The 23,867-nt window shown below is 38.8% G+C and overlaps 1 protein-coding gene across 16 annotated transcripts in view; it reads left to right on the top strand.

The window, feature by feature from the left end:
- RYR2 (ryanodine receptor 2) overlaps positions 1-23,867 on the top strand; it is a 243,264-nt gene that overhangs the window by 41,183 nt on the left and 178,214 nt on the right. For 10 of the 16 annotated variants that reach the window (XM_083432039.1, XM_083432041.1, XM_083432037.1 and 7 more), the window contains exons 2-5: positions 4,568-4,687; positions 12,053-12,157; positions 17,168-17,188; positions 22,080-22,094. In XM_083432039.1, coding sequence (XP_083288165.1) covers positions 4,568-4,687; positions 12,053-12,157; positions 17,168-17,188; positions 22,080-22,094 — 261 coding nt within the window. The remainder of the gene's footprint in view (positions 1-4,567; positions 4,688-12,052; positions 12,158-17,167; positions 17,189-22,079; positions 22,095-23,867) is intronic. The other 6 variants (XM_083432040.1, XM_083432038.1, XM_083432047.1 and 3 more) reach the window with 2 other exon arrangements.

The following is a 23,867-nucleotide window of genomic DNA, read 5'->3' as shown; positions in this document are numbered from 1 at the left end:
AAGCAAAGTTCTTAACCCGAGGTACTATTTCTGGGTTAGCGGAGTCTGTAACCTGAAGCGTCTGTAACCTGAAGTGTATGTAACCCGAGTTACCACTGTATTCTCTATGCTTTCCTTCTGAAGGATGGGGCAAGCACAGCATTTAGTGCACCATGTTGCTGGAGTCCTGAGGTTGACTGCAAATGTGCTCTCCTTCTAGTGGGCTGGCTAGGTAAGGTTTTTGCATGCTGGTGCTGGCATCTCTGTGTCCTGGGTGACAGAGACGAGATGCAAGCCAGATCAGCATTGGATTTACTCCCAGCTGCATCCTGTGAACAGGGAGACTCCTGTTTAACAGGCAGGTCCTTGGCTGAAGAAGCTAAGGGAGGCATCTCTGGGAGGGAGTTAATGGGAGGCCCTTCTGAGAGTTTGCGTAAGTCATCTTTGGAAGGCAGATTTCCACCCGCTAACCCACTGGGACCCATAGCTGTCAACTTTCAGTTTTGAAAATAAGGGACCAGCAGCCTCAAAAATAAGGGATCAGCAGCATAGCTGTCAACTTTTGGATTTGAAAAGAAGGGATCAGCAGCCTCACCTGTCCCAGAGACAGTCTACGGGAAATCTAACAATCTGGGATAGCAGCGGGAAACGGCGCTGAAATAAGGGAATTTCCCGCAAAAAAAGGGAAGGTTGACAGCTATGCTGGGACCCTCTCCAGGACCCAGCATTTATTGGGGTTTGGAATCCATTACCCACATACCACTGGGACCCTTTTAACTCTCCAAGATCCTCCTACACCTTCTTAGGGTCTCACTCCCCACGACACCTCCATGGCACTCATGACAATATGCAAGTTTTGAGTTACGTGCTCAAACATGACAGTTTTGAAACTAGTAGATGCAGCTGAGTAGTATATATATGATACACTGCAGTATTTTCCTTTGAAGTGTTATAAAAATAGATGGCAAATTTTCTGCTCGTACATGATTAGAGTTTGAATTTAAGCCTGTACGTAATCATGTGGATTATAAATGAGTGCCAGTGAAATTTATAGTACTGTAATATATTTTGAAAGACTCCCTATTGTTTCAATATGTTGGGCCGTTTTCCATTCCATGTCATTTATGAAAGCCACATTGTTTCTTCCAGGAAAGCAGGCAACACATCAACCCAGATTCTCGGAAGATTTGTATTTCATCATGTACTTTTAATTTAAATCAACTTTTGCACTTTTAAAATGGCATTCTCCAACTACTTTACTGGAGCACTAGTGAAGGTGGCCAGGTCAGGCGGAATGATCTGCAGTAGTGATAACCCTAATGTTCCAAGTAATGTGTGCATAAACAAATCACTCTATAACGTTATTAGCCATACTGCAGTGACCTGGTTTGAATGTAATGCTAAACCAAACGATGACTTAGCATGAATGTATGAGCGTTTGAGTTCCCAGAGAGGAGGCTGTAGCTACTTCATTCCTTCTCTGGCCCTGCTGCTGCAGTGCTGCTCTGAGCTAAGCCAAGGATTGGCAGAGACTTCATCTGAATCTGAGCTCGTAGTTTGCTTCACTCCACACAAACCACGACCTGTAATCATGGTTTGTTCTATGGCTTATAGCTTGTGGTTTGTCTGGAGCAAACAAATTATGAATCTGGACTTGGATGACATTCGTAGAACCATAGAATTGTAGAGTTGGAAGGGACCCTGAGAGTCATCTAGTCCTTCCCACTGCAATGCAGGAATATGCAAAGGACCCTTATGAGGATCAAACCCATGACATTGGCATTATCAGCACTACACTCTAACCACCCAAGTCCATTAAAATGTGCACACTGCAGCTACAGATTGTGAGGGTTGGATTGTATGGACCATATGTTTTTTAAATAGCATTGTCTCTCTACAATGCTACAAAGGTACCAGATCTGTATGTCTTATTTCCAGCAGTCCTCGTGAGAAACAGCTTGTTCCTTTTTTGAATATCTTCTGGAGAACCCGTTTAGATATTCTAGCAGGAAATGGATCCCATGGCCAAGGACCAAATCCTCTAATCTGGGCACATGGATGTTTGCAGTTGTTATTGATGTTTATTAAATTTATATAATGCCATTCATCTGAAGATCACAGGGTGATTTACAGTATAATTCTGAAGTAAGGGTCTGTTTATTAGCCCTGTGCCAGCATGACTGTGGTTATCTAGACTGATTCAGGAAGCTAAAGATCTTCTGTTTGATGGTACAGAGCTCTTTAACATGGTTGGATAATGCATTGGACAGAGTCTAAAAGATGTAATATGACTTATTGCATGGGTATTGAGATGCAGCATTCTATTTTTGTTGCATATCACCTCTGCTACAGAACTTCCTCCAACTGCCTAGCCTCCCACTTCCCAGCAACACAGACATTGGAGGTTGCTTTGGGCTCTGCCAAGAAAGGCTTACTGGAGACAAAGTTTAAGTCATCCTACCTGCACAAAAGGTTCTTGGTTGGATATGACAACACTCTGATGGACCTGCTCAGTTGAGTAACCTTGCCCTCCGAGTGGGTGACCACTCTGTAGTTAGCCTGTGACCTCTTCCTGCACTGGATGACACAAGCCGTCAATGGGTTTGCAATTGTTGTTAGCAGCAAATGTTGCCTGTTCTGCAGCAGGGTTTGGAGTGTTCAAATCAAGCCACATTAATATGTAATCTTTACAACGGCTCCGTAAAGTAGTTCAGCATCATCTCTGTGTTATATTTGGTGACCTGAGGCTGAGGGAACAATGTTGTGTCTTGCCTAAGACCATGAAGTGCTCATTTCAGTTGTGGGTATTATTTTGGTTTATGGCCGGTATTGTCCTGCATTAGAATGTTCTTTTATGGATTGTTCTCCATCTATTGAAACTTCTAGTGTGACTATCATTCCTAATCGTTGCCTGTGCTTCCTGGGGTTGATTGGAACTGTATCTAGTAACATCTGGAGGACACATGTCACTAGGGATGTTTAACCTTCAGATACTATAGATGAACAACAGGGCTAAAGCATATGGTAAGGTAGATGTGGTTTTGACAGCTACTCTGTGTGTGTGGCTAAACCAGCTTCAGAGTGAATCAGAGTCTGAGCAACCCCACTCAGAATCACCAGGCTTGCTCTTGTTAAGCAATACCTCAAGCAGATACTGCAATTACTGTTCATATCTGACAGCTCAACTTGATTTTTTTGGTCTTATAACTTCAAAAACACATCAGCAACAATATTAGTATGAGTCATCCCTAATGAAAATATGATCAGTTGCGTGAACATTTTTTATTAGGAATCAATCAAGAGCACATACTTAATGCCACTGTCTGCTAAAAGCGATTTGACATTGTTTCATAGTGACTTGGCACAATAGAGATTGTAAGATGGTAAGTGAGAAACAGCAATAATATGAGGCACATCCACAAACCTTTCCATCCACTTTTCAAGTATTGCTAAAGACTGTGGATTCATGGAAGTCACTTAACAAATTGAGGGTTACAGTTATGATTGCAGATAAATGCATAGTCAGTTTTAACTCAGTTGCATGATTGAAGTAGAAGTGCTCTGCTGACTATGCAAAAGACACTCTTGATACCAAGCTGTCAGTGCTGAGCACATTAATATTCTCTCAGTGCTTCATTTCAATCTGGCAACTCCGGAATCAGGACAGCAAAGATGAGATTAATGGCAAGACTTGGAGACTTTGTGCAATGTTGATGCACATAGCCTATATTATCTCTGTGCTGTTGTGTAACCTTGTTCTTGATCAAAACGATAGTAATGATTTTATGCCTTAGCCACATGTCTTTATGTTTGACAAGCTCAAGGCTGCTATATACACAAAGGTTTTAATCTGTATTACAAATCTAAACCCTCTAATATCCTCTGTGTTCAGAATTTTGTTTTCCATTTGTCTCAATATATTTAAATTAATTAAACTTTATTCCCTATGATCAGTTAAGCCATAGTATGTAAGTGCTCCCAGATAGAGCCACAGCACCAACAATCTCTAAACAGATTAGTAAAATAAGTGCTGTGGGAACAGCCATTTCCAAATTAGGTAATAGAATAATAGAATTGTAGAATTGGAAGGGATTCCGAGGATCATCTAGTCCAACTCCCTGCAATGCAAGAATCTTATCTAGATCATACATGACAGATGGTCATCCAACCTCTGCTTAAAAACTTCCAAGGGACCCACTGAGCTGGTCTACCCTTGGAGATTTAAAGGAATTCTGGATGCTCTGGGTGAACATTCCAGTTGCCATGACTTCTGCTTCTATGGAGGCTCTGGTCTTGCTTTAGAATTGTGAGATGGAAAGAGTTACCAACATAATCACTCTCTAGTGTTTTGACTTGCGGGAGTAGTTAGGTTTGGGAATTGGTTTTCGGCATGGACAATACTTCGCTACATTGCTGCTGATTTTCCTTTTGAATCATTCATGCTCTCAATGAAATGAATAAAAACTACTCTGGCATTTATTTTTGCTGTCCACGCTTGACCAGCGTGTATTTGGAAATGCATCCCAAAGTTTTTGTAGCATAAGAGTTCTAACAATGTTCCTTTTTATTTGTCTCTGTCCTTCAATAGGATGATGAAGTGGTTCTGCAGTGCACTGCTACTGTTCACAAAGAACAACAGAAATTGTGCCTTGCCGCAGAAGGATTTGGCAACAGGCTCTGCTTCTTGGAATCCACTTCAAATTCTAAGGTACCGTAAACTGTCTTGTTCTAATGCAGTGTTGAACAGTACCGACATAACAGACCTTTTCTTCTTGTTGAAATGTTGTCCTCTGTGATGCAGAGTAAGTGTTGCAGCAGGCAGAGTTGAGTTGCATTCCAGCACATTATGTTTTTCTTATATAATTCACAACATATTATACCCATCAAAATAAACCTGATGTTAATATACATAATGACAAGCTAAATTCTGAACAACTATTATCATACAGAAACCTTTGAAGAAGGCTGTGTGACCTTCTTCTCCTTCACCCTACAGCTCCTCCCCGCTTCTCCAAAATCTACTCTGGACTCTCCAGAGCTAATTTTGAGGATGGAGGGGCTGTAGGTGGAAGTTTGCTCATGTGATGTTGATTTCAGCCCATGTATTACAGGTTGCTCGTGTATTGTTATCTTACTGATGGGCATGTCGAGAAAATACGTGAATTAGATTAATTTGCTGCCTTTCCTTTTTTTGGGAGAATGCTAATTTAAATTTTCTAGTGCAAGGTGTTCAGTGTGGAGAGTGAGGTTAAATAAATAACATCTTATCCAAGTGATATTTGTCCTCTTCAAGTTTCATAGCATATTAACAACTAATATCACAGCCATTGCCAGTCACTTGGCACTAGTGTACTGATCAAATATCATTCTTCCTAAGTTTTCTGGGATTCATTATTCTTTACTGTGTGTAGGTCTGCAGACTGCAGGTACTTTTATATTGTAAACTGCCCTGTGATCCTTGGATGAAGGGTGGTATAGAATTGCAATAAATAAGAGCAATAAGAACAATAAATACTTGTACAATGTCAGGTGGAGCACAGGAAGCAAAGCATCATGGAGATTTGTATGTCTTTAAATTGTCTGCAGAATCCTTTTCTGGCTATTGTCAATCTCATTGGTGCTGACGTTACCCTCCAATCTTCACAAGCTGTACTTGAAGCAAGTGCCCCTACAACAGGGTCCCTATCCCCATGCTCTTGAGACAGTCGTAGGTGAAAATGGATCCAGGATCTGCACAGCAGAGACTTATTAGAAATCCCCTTTCCTCACATGGCTATCTTCATAATCTGTGCTATCAAATGGGAGTCTGCCAGTCAAAGATTTTTGAAGAAAAACATTTTGTACCTAAAATGTTTTGGGTTCCACTATAGCAGGGCTGTCCATCGTCCAAGAGACTACAATCTACAACCACTATAAAAAGACTGGCACTGATCTACCCATTGGATTGACCAGAGTTGTTGAGCTTTTTTTTTTGGGAAAGCTTCATCAAAGTTGTTGAGCTTTTCTTAAGGAAGCCATTGGCAGGGGCATCCTGTGTCATTGACCAGTAGATCATGATCGACCTCTTGGACAGTCCTGCATTATAGGAATCAGTTGAGGCAAATAAAGGATTCAGTGCATTCTGACTTTAATTTGTTAAAAGGAATTAAGCAGCAGTAGTTATCTGTGGGCTGTTCATTATTTATTTAGTTTTGAATAAAAATTTTAAATTTTGGCAAGTAAAGGAAATATACTAAAATAATCTTGCATATAAGGCCTTTATTATTTTTTTCTGCCTACAGATTCCTTCAGCACAACCTTAATTAAATTTATTATCTCCACTGTGGTGCAGACTAATGTTTTACTTTCAGTCAGTCATCATTTTGAATGTATTATTCATCATTATAAAAAATTAATTGGAATATTAATGATTCATTATAATAGCAGTGGTTCTGAGGATTTCATCTGTCCTGCTCACTTGTAACTGAATAATTCCCAGTAATAAAATATGTAAGGATAGGTAACTTCAGTATTCTATAGTTTTATAAAATATTATTTAGCAAATAAATTTTAATTAAACAGCAAATGTATCCTCCCCAGTACTTCACTGTTGGTCCATAAGTAAGATGTCCATGTAATCATATTGCCATTTCTTTTTCTTTAGTTGGTTTCTTTTAAAAGACTTAAGAATAGCAGGTGCTTCTCAGGCATCTAGAAAACTAAGATGCATTTAGTAAAAACTTAATATAGGAAAGAACAGGTGACAGATTCTGAACTTCTAAGTTCAGAGGTACAACATAAAGTGGAGACATTATGGTTTTTTTCTGCCAATAATTTACAGCTCTTTCCAGTATGTCTGGCTTTAGCCCTCAGTGGTGGTATCATCCCAGTAGAAAGGGAAAGCATAAGAAAAAGAGAAGGTTGAAGAAAGAGTAGTCCTTTTAAAGCATGTATATGGGGTCTCACTGAGAGAAAAGGAAGTGAAAAGAAACAGTGACAATGGAGTTAAAAAAAAAAAGATGGGTAGGGTAAAAATGGAGAAGATGATGGTGAAGAAGAAGAGTGCATGGAAACTGCTTTATCACATAAATGAGATGCAAAAACTAAAGGAGCTAAAGGACAAGCACAATGAGGATAGGAGCTAGGACTTTATAAAAGAAATGACAAGGAGAAGGAAACTGGGTAGATATCAACCCAAGACAAGCAAGACTGTTTTATCCGAAGAAAAAAGCAGAAGATGAGAATACTTTTTTGTGAAGGGAATGCTTCATTGCTTGTATGGAGACTTGCTGTCGTTCATGCTTCACAAGTCGCAGTGGTTTCATAGTCACTGCACTACTTGAGAAATAATCTTGCAGAGTGAGCAACTAGGTGGGGCAGGTGAGCAGTAAATCTTGGGCTTTAATTTGGGTTCAGTCATGTAAACTGCAGCTGGCACACACGGCGACTGATGGACTCTGGACCTGGGACTCGTAAAGAAAACGTGTTTTATATGCATTGTATATGCAGTATAACACTGTGACACCAGATGGCGCTGTGGAGTCCTGTCTTTCCCAACCGGATTTCCTTGTATGATTTTACAACGTGTTGAACTGAAACACTTCTTTGATGTGTCTAGATCCAGCCATGGTAGGACATCTTAGGGCCCGAGGATATCATGTGTGTGGGGACAACTTCTGATTTGCTCTCCATCCTCCTCCCTTGCAACAATATTGTGGACATTGAGGTATTGCAGTTGTGCAAATACTTAGCACCTAATTAAACCAAGAAGTACTTACAATTGCCTCTCTGGTGGGAGAAGAGTTGTATGGCTTCCACGTGTTGTGGTTCCCCCCCTCATTCTCCCCCCACCCTCACAAAGAAGCCGGCTACTTAACATTGTAGTTGTGCAAATACTTAAACATATAAGCACTTGACCTTAAGCTTTAACATATAAGCACTTATTATATGGGCTGTTGTGGTACAATATCCACATATAGAAGTAAGCCCTAGGTAAAGGTAAAGGGACCCTTGACCATTAGGTCCAGTTGTGGCCGACTCTGGGATTGCGGCACTCATTTCGCTTTATTGGCCAAGGGAGCCGGCGTACAGCTTCCGGGTTATGTGGCCAGCATGACTAAGCCACTTCTGGCGAACCAGAGCAGCGCATGGAAACGCCGTTTACCTTCCTGCCGGAGTGGTACCTATTTATCTACTTTGACATGCTTTTGAACTGCTAGGTTGGCAGGAGCAGGGACCGAGCAACAGGAGCTCACCCCGTTGTGGGGATTCGAACCACTGACCTTCCTATCGGCAAGTCCTAGGCTCTGTGGTTTAACCCACAACCTCACCTGCGTTCCATGTGTACAGGATTGCAGCCTGAATTAGTCTTAAAAGGTTCTACACAGGGCTGCTAACAAGGGCTTCCATGTAATTTGGGAGCCATTCCCCCCTCCTCCAGCTTATTCATTTTTTACTTTCCAGTAAGTGGAATAAGGTTGAGGGATATGTAGACTAGGACCTGGAAGACCAGGGTTAAAATTACTCCGTCATGAGGCTCATTGTGTGACCTTGGGTCAATCACTGGGCAGGATTCAGCAGTGGGTCTTTCCCCCTCTCTTCGCCCCCCCCTCCTTCCATGCCCCTGAAATTGGTTTAGGGAGCTTCAGAGAACCCCTGGAACATAGAGAAGGGAGAAGTAGGTCTTGTTCTATTTGCAAGCCAAAATACTTGCAGTGATGCAACAATCAGAAGAGCACAACATTGAATTCCTCCCACTGTCTCTCAGTCTAACTGGCGCCACAGGGTTGTTGGGTGGTTACCGGGGGGGGGGGGGAGAGAACCATGAGTGCTACTTTGAGCTCCTTGGAGGAAAAAAGATAAGATATTATATAAGATCAAATACAATAAATAAAACAAATACAATTTTTCTGCAGCTATTCAGAATAAAAATAGCATTACAGTGAAGATCTATAAATTTTTCATAATCCAGCATGAAATACATTAAACATTAGATCCCCTTGGGAGTTTTTCTTTAAAGTTTTTGTGTGGTGTCAAAACCAAGATAAAAGATAGCAGTGACTTACCACCAGAGCTGGCCTATTTTTGCATTAGATGATAAACACGACCATAATATCCTTCAGGCTGTTGTGTGTATATATATGCAATTGCAGCTTCCTTAAACTACTTCAGATTACTCAATTGCCCATAATAGCTCATTTGGGCTGTTTATCATTTAGCTGATTGAAGCTTCTGTACTCAGTGCAATGATCCTTTTCAAGTGTGAAGCACTCAGTATCACAAACAGAATCAGCGAAACATTTAGAAACAATTTGTCTATAGTTAAGAAAATACTTTATTCCTAGAGGCTCTGGTTTACGTGGGAGGAAAGGAGTTAAATTAAATTTATTATAAGAACAATAATGGCTGTTTATTCAAATCCCCATCTCCCAGAGATAAAGGAGTGTGTCCTAAATAAATGAACTGGTTTTCCCCAGTGTTTTATAGTTGATACTATTTTAACTGTTCCATCAATAAATAAAACACTGTGATAGAAAAATGTAAAAGCACAAAAGCGGATAATAATATTTGTTAAAAGCTTTATGAATCTAAATTGCGAATCTTAACTTCAAGTCCAAGAAAAACAAGGACCTGCAGTTAGGAAAAGGAGAGGTTTGGGTATGTCAGAGGAAAATGCATTTAGGAGCACAAGCAGATAACAGTGAAGTCATGCAGTCATGGTTGCTGGCTTCTTTATAATGTGTACATTATTATGCAAAGTAGTGTGAATATTATTTGGTGTTCAGGGGGAGGCTGATTTTTGCTATTTCTTTAAAACTGCAACTGTTAGATAAATATGTTGCATATCCTGTAATATGATGATTCTATAAAATAAATATCAAATCATTTTAAGTAAAAAAAACCAGACTGGTAAGCAACATAAAGATGTTAAATTATAAAAACCATTCTGGGTTGCTGTCACTTATGTGACAAGTAAATTATATAGTTTTGATTTTAAAAGGATAGCTAAATTTCCACATCTTTGGGTTTTGGAAAATGGGTAACTGAATGGTGAGTGCATGGACAGAAGAAATTTCTCTCTCTGTTCTATATAGCCGAAGGAAATATATCAGATCCCTTTTTGAACCAGATTTAAATAAAGCAAAATGCTTCTCAAATGCAAAATGTGTATAAACTTTATGGCAGAAGTGTTAGGTTGATTGCGTACTGATTATGGTTTTAGAATCTTGCATGTGAATGTTTGGTTCTAGGTAATCTTGGTTCTTAGGCTTTGTATACTGTAGTGGAACATTAAGCCACCGCAATATTTGAGGTATGATTTTATGGTGTACACACATACTTACACTAATTAACTGGGATCTTAAAAATAGGCAAAGCTAACAATATAACACAATGAAGATTGTGCAGACAGTTGTTAGGTTAGCAGTTCTATTCGCCTTTAAGAGTTGCTTCCTTCACTAATCTATTTAATCACAGTAACACATTATACACGTGTCTATTTGATGGCCAGATGCATGTTAGCCCAAATATATATATATATGTGTGTGTGTGTGTGTGTGTGTCTGTGTGTATGTGTGTGTGTGTGTGTATGTGAATGAATTCACTTCTACTTTATTCCTCTGTGATTTTTACGCCAGAGAAGATTTGTTCCTTTTGTCCTGCATAAGTTCCTCTGCTGTCACTCTTGATATCTTTATCCTATGTCGATAATCTTCAACTTATCACAATTAGGCATGTGATCCTATTGTCCTTCATAATTTCACGCTTGAGTTATTTGAGACCTCTCAGGTGGATGCCATTTTGCAGGTGGATGCCAGGACCTACAGCTACATTATCCCATGTCGTTAATGTCAGTGTGCACTGTGACTGTTGACCCCACCCCAGCACTATCTGCTAGGCTATCTAGATGAGGGGCAACACTTGCAACCATCATGCTAGGCAGGAAATTCACCTCGTGTACACATATTAGAGCTGTCATCCTGTGAGTGGGATACAGCTCTAATATCCCTGAAGACCTCATCCACAAACCTCTCTTCCTCTCTCAGGTTTTCCGAGTCAGCCACCTTGGCTTCAAGGAAATGAAATTGTTTGTGGAGATCCAAGAGCTCATTGCTCTGAAGACACCACCATAACGTCTGTCTGGCAGCCAGATAGTTGTACATGTGACCGATTGTGCAAAACACTGGAAAGCTCCCATGTGTCTTCTGACTTTCTGTCTGCGTAACTGTTTTTGTAGTTTATTGAGTTACTTCATTAGAAGCTTGGGTTTGGTTTAGATCAAGGAAAGGAGGAGCAGAGCAGTGTACCCTGGACTTCTTGCCCTGATGCCAAACTCATTTGGCTGTTTAACTTGCCTTGACACTTTGTTAGCTGGGGCAGACACACTTCATAAGCTGGTGCTGTCTGTTTCTAGTCTTCTCGTGGCTGTGCGAGAAGAGGTGAGGAGAGAGAGCATGCAAACCTGAGACTCACAAAAGCTTGTTCCCGTAATTATAAACTATGGTATAACATATATCCAAACATAGCCAGTGAGTGCTAGACATCAAATAATAGTGGGAGCACTGCTGTAAACTGAAAATCATTATATTTTACTTTGCAACTCTGCTGTCAAATGCAGTCACGACTTCTCCTGCCAGTAGAATTTTATCTCAAATAATGTTACATTATAATCCTGATTGTGATTGACAATCTGTTACTCTCTTGAATAGCAAAGTTCTGGTGGCTGGTTTCTTTACCACTTGGTAGGGACTCTTTTTTCTACATGTATACATGCATTCCTACTAGTAAGGTCGCCACCATCCCATCTTTACCCAGATTCATTTAATTAATGTGAATTTCCTAGAATAGCTTATTTGAGTAAATTAGTTTTCATGTGCTCCCCCTGCCTTTTTTCAGATGGCTCTTTGGGTTAATTAAGGCTGCAATCCTAAACACATTTACTAGACTCTAGAGGGTAAGTCTCATTGAATTTAGAGGAAATTATTTTTCTGTTAACACACTTAGGATTGCCCTGTAAGTAAGGAATGGCCTGTCAACAACTAAATAATAAGCAGTGCTTCGCTGAATGCTGTCTTCATCATGTTTTTTCAACTAGAATGTTCCTCCGGATCTCTCCATCTGCACTTTTGTGCTGGAACAGTCCTTGTCCGTGCGAGCCCTCCAGGAAATGCTGGCCAACACAGAGGAGAAAGCAGAAGGGGTGAGCTGCAATGTCTCCGCCTTTTAATTAATTTGTAATTGCTTTTGGATTCTATTAAGTGTCTTGTTATCCTTGATGCTTTTTATTAACACCTCAGCTTTGGGAATCCTATTACACTCCTTATTTTATTGAAGTTTACATTCTCAGAAAACTTGAATGACCAAAAGCCATGGAAAACTTGAAACCAAACATGAAAATGGTTTCCCCCAGCTGTCATTATCCTTGCAAACCAGAAAAATGTATGAATATTTTGTTTTCATAATACTTTCCACATGACCATTGCAAAATATGGAGTATATATCAGTCTTGGAAACCAGATAGGCATATACCTATATAATTTGAGTGCTTTATGCCTAGTTTTAATCATGTATTTATCAGTTTCTAATGAATATTGATCTTTAGTCTTCTCATTTTGTATTTTATATATGTTATATAATCAATATGGTGTTTGTATCTAGAAGTATATATAACTTTTTTTTAAAAAAATATACACATTAGTTAGTGTATTATACAAAATATAGTCTGATTTTCCTGTACTGCGTAATGATGGTATTAAACTACTTTTTAAGTGATGCTTTACATATATTCTTTCACAATAATAAAGCTAGCTGGTGCTTGATAGATTTCTGCTTTTGCCTTTTTTCCTTTCTATTTCATCTTCTTCGGTTTCAAGAAGAAATAACCTGCTTCTGCAACAAGAATTGCATCATTCAAACTTACCCTCTTGTACAGATGTCTGATTAATTTCTGCAGTTCAGTTCTTGCAGTGTCACAACTACCTTGAATTCCTGGTAACATTGTTTGGGAGTCCCCAGTAAATAAATAAGCACTTTATTGAACCTGGCTATAAATGAAAATCAATTAGGAGATGCTAGGTAAGATTAAAAGCCGTAGGAAGGAAATACAGTGGTACCTCGGGTTACAGATGCTTCAGGTTACATACACTTCAGTTTACAGACTCCACTAACCCAGAAATAGTACCTCGGGTTAAGAACTTTGCTTCAGGATGAGAACAGAAATCGTGCAGTGGTGGCACAGCGGCAGCAGGAGGTCCCACTAGCTAAAGTCGTGCTTCAGGTTAAGAACAGTTTCAGGATAAGAACAGACCTCCAGAACGAATTAAGTTTTTAACCCGAGGTACCAGTGTATGTGCCTATAGGAACAGTTCATAGTTGAAATAGGTAGAATTGGTTAGATCCTTTATAAATAAAATCTAACTTGTTGTCAATGTTCCTTACTTGCCTTGAAACCAATTAAATCAAACTGTGTGGGCAAAGCTTTGGTGAACAGCTGACCCAAAGCTTCACAATCAGCTATGGGTCTTGTGGAGCTCTGTGTCATGGGGATTTCGAAGCTGCTCTAGCCTCCTAACTAATCTGATATTTAGCTTGAGCTGTCCAGGGTGCTACTTTGTTTGCCTGAATTTACCTTATCTTAGTGGTGGAGAACCACAGTTCTGGGGTGCAAATGCTGACTATCGGTCCCTTGGGACTTTGCTCAGGTCATACTTGCTCCAATACCTTCTTCACATACGCCTTGAGTGTTTTTGCTTGGCTAGAATGTGCCGTTGAACCCTAATAATGCTTCTTGTTTGCCTGAATGGAAGAGAGAAAGCTGTGTGTATGTACAAAAACAGCTTACAAGACAAAGGTAAAAGGACATGCTTGATATGAACTGTGCTATTCTGGAATCTTCTTGTAGTTACTTGAAGAAGGATGCTTATGTATTTGAGGATCCTGTTTTGAATGTTTCTCCCTCCCACTGCCACTCGGAGTGCCCAACTTTTAGGACTGCACATCGCAAACTTCATTGATATCCCTAATTATAATAACTCAGTATCTGTTAAAACCGATCTAAAAGCTGGATTGAGAACAATGATCACAAGTGCCTCAATAAAATAAAATAAAATAAAATCCCTCCAGGAAAATTAACAAAAGTATGAAAGAGCTAAGATTCTGATGCTTGGAGGACTTCATGGTGAAAGTCAGAGAGCCTATTACAGGATGAGAATATGTGTCTAGTTTCACTAGGCACTTTGCTATGGGGCTAATTAAATATGACCTCCCCACATTGCTACCCCATTTGCAGGCAGCACATGTTTAGTGGAGGGGATTCAAATATTTCAGGAAGATTTTGTTATTTTACCATTGGTGGCTTATTTGTTCATTGTTGTTGTTTTTTTAAAGAAAAAATATAATTGCAGATTTTGAGATGCAGTTATAGAAAAGCAAGTTGTCAGTTTGTTTTTACTATGATGTCCTGGTTACTACAGTGTCTTGGGTGTCTTTGTGTAGCATGCTCAGAGCTTGTCCCTGTATTCTAATACTAATTGTGATAAAAGATGGATTTCCTCAGCTGCGGCAGAAGCAAATGGGAATGTTACCTCTTTAAAGTCCTGCGCTTGATCTGTCTCACGTGAACTACCACATGACAGCAACTGCATCATTTCATCTTTCTTTAAACTAATATTTTGGAGTCTAAACAGTTTCTGTTTAATATCTTATAACCAAAATGTAATCAGAAAAGATTTGTATGATAGATTGGCCATAAACCCTGTCATACTTAATTATATAAATCTGTTCTTCTGTGATTTGTTCCAGAATCTTGTGCTTAGCATGTTGCTTGTATATCCAACTGTCTGGCCTTGTTTAGATCAAAGCTGACATAAAGTACTAAAATACACTGCACACATCTGTAGAAGTATCCTTCAGTTAATATAAAGGATAAAATGCAAATGGCTTATGTGCACAATCCATGAAGACACTTTCCTTTTCAAATCTATCGTAAAGAATGCTATTAATTAGAGTGAGCAAGAAACCATGTCCTTGTCCAATTTCCTGGAAGCTTTGTCTCCTCTTCACCCACCCCATTTTTAGGGTTTATTAGTACACTGAGTATTGTCCCTTGCCTTGTTTCCTCAGTCCCCACCTTTGTTTTTTGTGGTTCAGCCACTGTCCTGTAAGAAATGCCAGTTTTTCAAGAGTTATAATGGAAGGAACTGAATGAAGGAAATAATATATGATACTTAAAGTTTTGGAAAATAAGCTGTAGGGTGACAAGATCTTTTTCTGTGCCTCATATGTGGTATATGATGCTGAAAAAGTATGTGCAGCTTTCTGAGTTTTTAGGATAAAGCCATTTTGTAAGCAAAATATAGGGTCTATCTTAATATGGCTGGATCTGAACTTTGATTATAAATGGAAAGATAAATTTCATGCCTCTATTACAGAAAATAAAACCTTAGGCTATGTAAACAGATCTACATCTTTCAGTTGCAATATAAAATTTGCTGCCAGACTTGGTTTTACACCTGAGATTGCATCTGTAATAGCTCATAGGAAATGAATAAAAAAAGTGAAAATATATAAGCCTGATATGTATACACATGAAATATTTACTCTGGGGGTGGGGGGGAATCAAGTTCTGTGAAGTACAATTTTGTTGTTGCCATTATTGTGCCATGAAGTTTCTTAATGGGGAAGGGGTGACACCTGTATCCAAGCATCCTTGGAAAAGGCAGGTACACCCTGCCCCCTGTGTAGCTATTGTCCGAGCAGTGTTATGGACTATGGGAAGACTATTTTAGGATGCAGCTTCTAGGGCTTATGCACTGCTCGGATCTGGAATGCTACTTTTTTGTGCCTCCTTGTCAAAATTAAACTGCTGTGAAAGTGTACTGAGCATTACCTGTTGGAGGCTAGAGCAGCCCTTTGAGAGCAAGATTACTACACAAGCCATGCAAAAATGATTGCAAAGCCAAAATATAATTGTTCTATCAGGGCAGTTTAGATAGATGCATTGAATGTTGAGGCATTTGTATACTGTGGCATCTGAGAGGAATATGCCCTTTAACTGTGATGATACAGTGCATGTCTGAAAAAAGAAATGAAGGGTGTGTTTAGAAACCTTTTGACACATTTGCCTCTGGCCCTGCCCACCACTGATAATCAGCCCCCTCATGAGGGAATGCAGACCTCAGGTTGAAAAATATCACTGCTCCTGCTGTATACTGCCAAAACTGCATTCAGAGTCTCATTTCTGTGTGGATTTCCTTTGGCCTCTTGAATGCAGACTTTATTGTGAGAAGAAAAATTGGGCACATGTGTGGGCTAAAGTACTTTAAGTACCGCTAATATTTTTTAAAATAGGAATTTTGAGTTCATTTTAGTGTGTACAGTTTAGAAGAAATTTCTTACTGCTGTAACAGATTTGCAGAATTGCAATGGAGTGACAGCTAATGAATGCAACTAATAATGAAGTCTGAACCCAAAGTGGATCCAACTTTTGCAGAAAGAGTTCTGACTAAAACTTAACAACAACAACAACAACAACAACAACAACAACAACAACAACAATGCAACAAGACACAGCCTGGACTGATATTATGTTTGTACTGTGTTACCAATTACTGACCAAACCAGTCTGCTTAGTGATGATACTGATGCAAAAATGTTTGCTTAATGTTTTGCTGGATTTTTATTGAATTTTGAAATCATGTCCTGACTTTTTTGCTTGTGATTTTTTGCTTGTGATTTGTAGGAAGCGCTTAAAGATTTTGTTATATTAATCAGCATTTAAATTATTAAAATAAAAGAATGAAAAAGAACATGCATTTAATTTCAGTACAAATAATACATGGCTATTGGGCAGGATTAAACTAATGAGGCCTGTGAGTGGAAGGACTTCTGCTTCTTCACTGGGGCTTTGCCCCCTTTCCTGCCCTCAACCTGGTTTTGGAGGGATTGGAAGAACCCTCCGGAAAAGAGTGTGGAGGAGGAAGGGTGATCATCCTGCTTGGCAAGTCAAAATATTTGCCCTGACAGAATGATCATCTCAGTGCAATGTTTAATTCCCCCCACAAGCATTTGTGAGAAATGGGTTTGGAAACCATGCCCTTGTGATAACCATTCTTACTAATCGTATTTCTATCAAAATGTGAGTGCTAAATTGCAAAATACCATATTTAGTAAGGAACTCATTTTTGTTTTGTTTTGTTTTTTCTCCCTACAGCTAGTTGATGTGGAAAAATGGGTATGTGCTTGACTCTCTTGACCCAAAATAATCCTATGTCTATCACAGAGTCTAAATTGTCTGTTTTTTGTATTCTGTCTGTACCACAACACTAATTTGCTTAGCTCAAAACAATTTTTAAAAAACTTCTTTAATAATGATAGCTGGGACTGTTGAGTTCTTGAAATAGTTCCCAAACTTCTTAAAATATGAGTAATAAAATACATTCTAATTCATCCTTGTTTAGTAATTTTTTTTAAAGAGATTCTCCCTTGTAGTTTTGAGCCTTGCAATTTCATCCTGTAAATGTATGTCCTTTAAATCTGTCATTATTTGTGACATTTGTCTGAACACATCTTAAGTGAATAATGCATGTGAATACCATAATTTTTCCTCTGTGTTTATAACTGATGCATTGTTTTATTTATAAAATAGTGTGTATTAAGCTTTTCAAGATAATGAACAGATGTCAGAGAATTTATAGAAAACAAATCACTACATATATCTTGCCCAATCTCATTTCATTTTTCTAATTCTGAATTAAATCTGTGCATTGATATGTAATGAATTTCTGCGAGCTATTGGGATTGGAAACCTTTGACAACATGTCTTCCATTTGTGTGTGTTAATATCCTATTTGTATGTTGAAATCTAGGCATGCAAGTAATGTATTTTCTGTGTATAGAATCTCTTGAGCATGTCTAACTTTATTTTGTATAGTGAGATGTTGGCACTCAAAGTCTGTTTGCATTATTCCAGAGGTATCTACTTTTGAAATGTCTATGTTTGCATGTCTACATGATTCTAATTTTTATTTGCTAATTGTGTGGATTGCTGTGTCTTTAGTTTCTTCCCTCAAATTACTTTCGTTGTCTTCTCTATAATGAGTTATAAACCCATATTTTAAAAATAAATGCATTAGTATAATATGATTTTACAAGAATTCAAGAAAGAACTATACTATATTTCTCACATTTCAGCACCTTAGCTGTGGCTTTGCCAGCCATATGGTAAACATGTTCCTCCAAATATTTGTATCCCTTTTCAGAAACTTGAGTAACTAAAAATTAAACTGTCCTAAGTCATGGACTAGCAAAATAAGGATCACACTGTAATCCAACCCAGAAAACTTGTTTACTACACAGTGTAAATTAGGTAGCAGAAGTATCGGGCTCTTATATACCCAACCAAATTCCTTTTCATTTATAAACCTAGGGTTGTATCCAGTGCTAGGCCTAATAAAAATAGACCCGATGATGATAATAGACATGACTAACTTAGGTTCATCAATTTAAATGGGTCTACTCTCAATGGGACTAAGTTAGACAGAACCCAAATACTTCTTAATGGTATTAACTTCTCTTTGGAAAAGGACTATATTCTGATTTCTAATATTATTGTATTTTATGACTATTGTGTACATTAATTCAGTGACTATTAAATTAATACAATGATGGGTATTTCTTTGAAATGTTTCCATATGCTTGAGATTTGAGCAGTCTGCAATTATATTGTTCAACAATATTGAAATGAAAAACTGTGTTTTCTAGATACTGTAAACATATAAAATTAGAACAACAAATGACATACTGTCTCTGCACCCTCTTACCCCTAACATTTCCCATTTCATATTTGCATCTAATTTAGGATGTCTGCCTTTAATAATCTTGCTAAAACTTTAGCATTGGCAGGTGCAAATGAGAGAGTGCAAGTGTAGAGCAAAATACATATGCAGGTCTCCCAACCAGTGTTTTGTGCTGTTTACGTTTCATCTGGTTATCAAGGGAGCAAGCATTGTAACAAATCAGTGCCCTCTGCCAGCTATAGCAGCCATAACATAAGGTGGCCACATGTATTGTTAGGCTTTACTACAGAAAGGTGGGAGATGTAAAACATACAGAAGCATCTACATAAGCCGTAGTCCATATTTTTCTGGAGTTGCTACGGAGCATGTGATTCTTTGACTAGTTTAATGGATTTTCCAAGTTCCTTCATTTTGTTCCTGGAGCAGGCCTTGTGTTGATGTATGTAGGTGTCATTTAGTTTAGTTCACCTGTGACAGAACTGGCTGGGGGAGTGGAGAAAAAGCAGATTATTTTCTTTGTGGCAGGTCCAATGGCAGTTGTGTCAAACTTTATGCTACAATTAGTTCAGGTCTGTTAGAGGTTCCTGAAGCATCATCTAGTAATGGCCTGTGGAATAAGTTCACATTGTTGCAGCCTGAGGATATGGACATGGCCTTTGTAGCAGTGAGGCTAATTTGTGTCCTTTAGATCTGTGCTCTTCATGGCTGATAAAATCTAGGATGAAGGGATTGACTAGATGGGTGCAAGGAATGGTTAATGCTTCACTACATAAGGAAGTTACACTAGCTGCCTTGAAAGAGATGCAGCCACTCTTAAATATGTCTTCCCTGGATCCAGAAATTTTTAGAAAATAACAGTCCAATCTCTGTTATTCCCTTTTTGCACAAGGTAATCAAGACAATGGTAGCTAATCAGCTGCAGGTGTGCCGGAGGAAGCAGCCTATCTAGACTAAGTTTACCAGACATCCCTGTTTCCCGGGGACAGTCCCCAGATTTACAGATCAGTCCCCTGACAAAATCCGTCCCCTTCAACTGAAGTTGAAAAGTGTCCCTGGATTCATTGAAAAAATCTGGTAACCTTAATATAGACTTGTTTCAGGCTAGGTTTTAGTAGCGAAAAAGCCCTGATAACTTTGATCAAAGGAGAAAAACAGGCATAGTGTGACCCTGTTGGTTCTCCTTGAACTCCCAATGGCTTTTGACACCATACTGTGGTGTCCTTCTGGAACAACTCTGTGGGGTTGGAGTTGGAGGTGCTGAATTATGATTTTACTCTTATCAGCAGGGTAATTACCAGAAAGTAATTTACTTGGGAAAGTAGCTTTTGGGCTGTGGGGGTCCTACAAATGTTCATTCTGTCTCCACCTCCCTCATTATTAACTTAAAGAAGGAATTTTAAAACATACCTGTTTGTCCAGGAACTTGATGGCTGAAAGATACTGTTTCCAATCAACCTTGAAATTAAAAGTTATGTGCGTATGTGGCTGTTTTAAAATGTATTTTTTAATTATATTGCTTTTTCAGTTGATAGCTGCCCTGCACTCCTTAGGGAGTTCTAACTCCTTTGGGTTACAAATTTAATAAATAGTAAAAATAATTAAAAGCACTTGAAATAGAGATTTTTTTATTTTTAAGAAACCTCTATGAATACCAAAAATGAAGCGGCCAAGTATAAATCCTTTGGGAGGGAGTTCCACAGACTGTGGGTCACTGCTGAAATGGCCTTATGCCTAGTGCATGCCTAGCTCAGTCTAGGCATGAGAATCTTAATCTCAGGGATGTGGGGTCGAGCCCCATGTTGAGTAAAATATTTCTGCATTGCAGGGGGCTGGACTAGATGGCCCTCGTGGTCCCGTCCAACTCTGTGTGTCTATGAATTTAACTGATTTTAAATGAGAGTCAGCAGGTAGGGCCCCTGATGCAGATATCAAGGCACGGGCAGGTTCATACAGGTTCAAGTTCTCCTTCAAATAACCATGCCCCTAAACAATTTAAAGACTTTAAAGGCCAAGACTGGCACTTTGAATTGGGCTTGGAAACACACTGGTAGCCAGTGCAGAATGCTTGCAATGTGCCTAGACTGCCTAGCCCCACAAGCACAGAACTGGCCACATTCCGTATTGGCTGAAGTTTCTGTGCCCCTTATAATGAATTTGCATAATTTACAGTATTTGGTGAACCCCCTCCCTCCTTATTTTAAGCATGTCACATTCTTTCATATACAAAAATAGTTATCGTATCCTCTCCCCAGGTGTATGGTTCAACAGAGTAAAGGTGTCTTATCAGATGGATGCCGTAGGCAGGACTTCAAAAGTTTATTATCAAGAACCTCTGGTCTAGTGGGAGGTTCATACTCCCAATTTCCCAGTTGCCTTCCTACCATAGGATACTGGCAAGTGCTTGTAACCTATCCTAGTTAAGGAAAAGGTGTGAGTCAGCTTTGGATGTCCTGCCTGCAGGACTCAGCTGAGTTTGCGCCATCTGCTGGATCATGCCCTGTGGAAAGGATAGATCCAAACCTCACGGGTAAGTGCACAAATTTATCTGTATTATTTTGTTGGCATCAGAAGTATTAGATAAGCAACAAAATAATTTTGATGGGCACCTCTTTCGTTTTATGATTATATCCCATTGATCATAGGAAGCAATTTGGCAGGCCATTGAGTGTCACAATCATTACATTACCAATGAATTATAAAAGAAAATAGGTTCACTGACTTGTGTATGCTGTTTTGTGGCAGCCATGAGCACCGAGGAATATTTACAAACCTTCTGAAATAAAATAATTTTATGCACTGGTTCCTATGGTAACTCACAGAAATCAGTTATGGAATTTTTGCAAACAATTTAGAATATTTTACATGTTCTGATGCAGTGATATTTAAAATCTAGATGAAAAAATAGATTTTTCAGGATACACACAACTCCACCGGAGAGCTGCATGTGTGCACTGATACAAATTTTTGGAATTGTTGTGCATGAGTTATTAGTGATTCGTTTTTAAAACTCCTTTTGTTTTTGCATATTTACAATCTGTTCAGACCAATTACTAGTGTTCTGGATCACTGCATTTTTGTGCATTTGTCTTTCCATTATATTAATCATTGTATGTATGTGTGATTTTAATATCTTTGATACTGTGGAAGACATTCCTGTCCAGGTAAATTTGAAAAGTCAATTTTTTTCCTAGTACTCAGTATAGTGCTAGAAATGCTACTTTCCAAAGTTGTTTTTAGAATGAGAAAAAAATAACCTATCGTAAAAGTGCTGATGAGCAATAATATTTAATGTTTTTCCTCTTTTCCCTCTTCCTCATGGTACTCCAGAAATTTATGATGAAGGTAAGCTTGAAAACTGTTGTTTAATTAATTTATCTCTTCTCGACCAAAACTAGTTCAGAAGAGATGCAAAACTCTGTATCACAGTAAAAGTCAATTAAATAGTCAATTAAAAAAAAAAATCTTAACTAGACAGTTGTAAAAAGCCAATTGGTTAAATAGCCTTTCTATAACATACTGAACATCCAGGATTCACAAAGAAGGAAATTTGTAAGAAGATTTATACTGCTGTCCCTGGCCAAACATGGTTATATGGTGGCTAAGGATCAGATTTAATAATTATTCATATTATAGTAAAATTATGAAATTTGGCTCAAATACATGGAACCTGGCTATAATGTTTGTAAAATTCTGTAATGCATTTGAGGTACTAAACTGTACCAAATACCACTGGATACTTTACAAAAGTTTTCAGGATTTTTTTCTGTCCCTCAACTTTGTCATAACTTTCCTCATTCTGTTGTTAAGCTTCAGTATTCATGCCTTTTAGTGGTTTATTTTTTTCAACAAAATTCTGAGGGTTTGCCTTTTCAATATGCGGTAAACCATATAAGTTTTTTAGTTTTTAACAGGGTTTATTAAACTGCTATCTGTTACTGTGTTGTGTGAGATGTTGATTGGATCTTGGAGGATTAACTTTATTTTTGCTACGTCTGAGATGATTGCCTGGAGTGCTCTTTTCTAAATCCCATATAGCTATTAGAAGTGCAGTGTTGTCAGTTAAGTTTATTTGTTTAATGTTTAATCATTATTTGTTTAATGCTTTTATTTTGCTGTATAAGCAGCATTATTTTTTTTTTTTGGTATAATGTCCTTATAATCATTGCACTTCCAACAGTCAGTTTGCGTAGGTTTAAGACAGGGCATTCTTGGGACTCAGCTATACAGCTGCAAATAAAACATTTTAAGTGTGTTTTAAGTGCAATATACAAGGTGACACTAGATGGCAATGGTGAGCCTTATGGAAAATTCAATGTATTTTTAAAAAGTCTTTTAAAACAAAGCATTTTCATAACAGTTTTTATATGTTCCTAGATTCCACCTTGGTGGCAATTCAGCACATATCTAGCAGTAGCTGACAGTGTGGTAGGGCTGTGCTGTTCACCAGACCCCTCTGGCTGTGTTCTGCTGTGTACTGAGAGTGAGGGGTGAGGCAGTGGTGAGGCCAGCTCAGTGCCAGCATCCTGGTGGAGCCCATTTGGCACTTAAGCTGGCACATTTGCACTGCTGGTGCTTTGCCCTCTCTGTCCCACTATGCAGCAGTGATGCAGCCAGAGGGAGTGTTCTGTTTGCGACTGGTTTCTAAGATGAAGATTAATTTGTAGCCAATATACAATTTAGGCAAATTAAATACAAATGTATTCAAAATCTGCATGTTCCCTGTGATTCTACTTCTGGAAGTGAATACCTGTCAGAGCTGGTTCAGATGCAGGTTAGCACACAAGACGCAGAGTTCGGCAGTGCAGTTGATTCTTTTTTTCAAGAAAATGGTATACAGCTCAACAATACGTCCCGTCAGGACTGATGGTGCCCGCCTTCTGCTTCCTCTAGGTCTCTGTTTCCCACACAGCCTCAAACTATATCAGGCACCTGTAATCTCTGTTTCGCCCTATGCATGTCCTTGGAGTCAGGTGGGGAGGCGAGCTTGTCACAGGAGGAAGGCAGACTCCTGGGATTCTCTTCCAGCCTCTTGCCCCTCTGGTCTTCTTCAGCTCTGAGTCTGAGCTGCTCCCTGTCACAGGCTCTCCTTGCTCACTAAAGCCTGTTGCTTCTTCA

This window comes from Podarcis tiliguerta, assembly GCF_965153285.1.
Source record: "Podarcis tiliguerta genome assembly, chromosome: 3".
Lineage (NCBI taxonomy): Eukaryota > Metazoa > Chordata > Lepidosauria > Squamata > Lacertidae > Podarcis > Podarcis tiliguerta.
The sequence above is the reverse complement of the archived record's forward strand: the minus strand, read 5'-3'. Positions and strand labels throughout refer to the sequence as shown.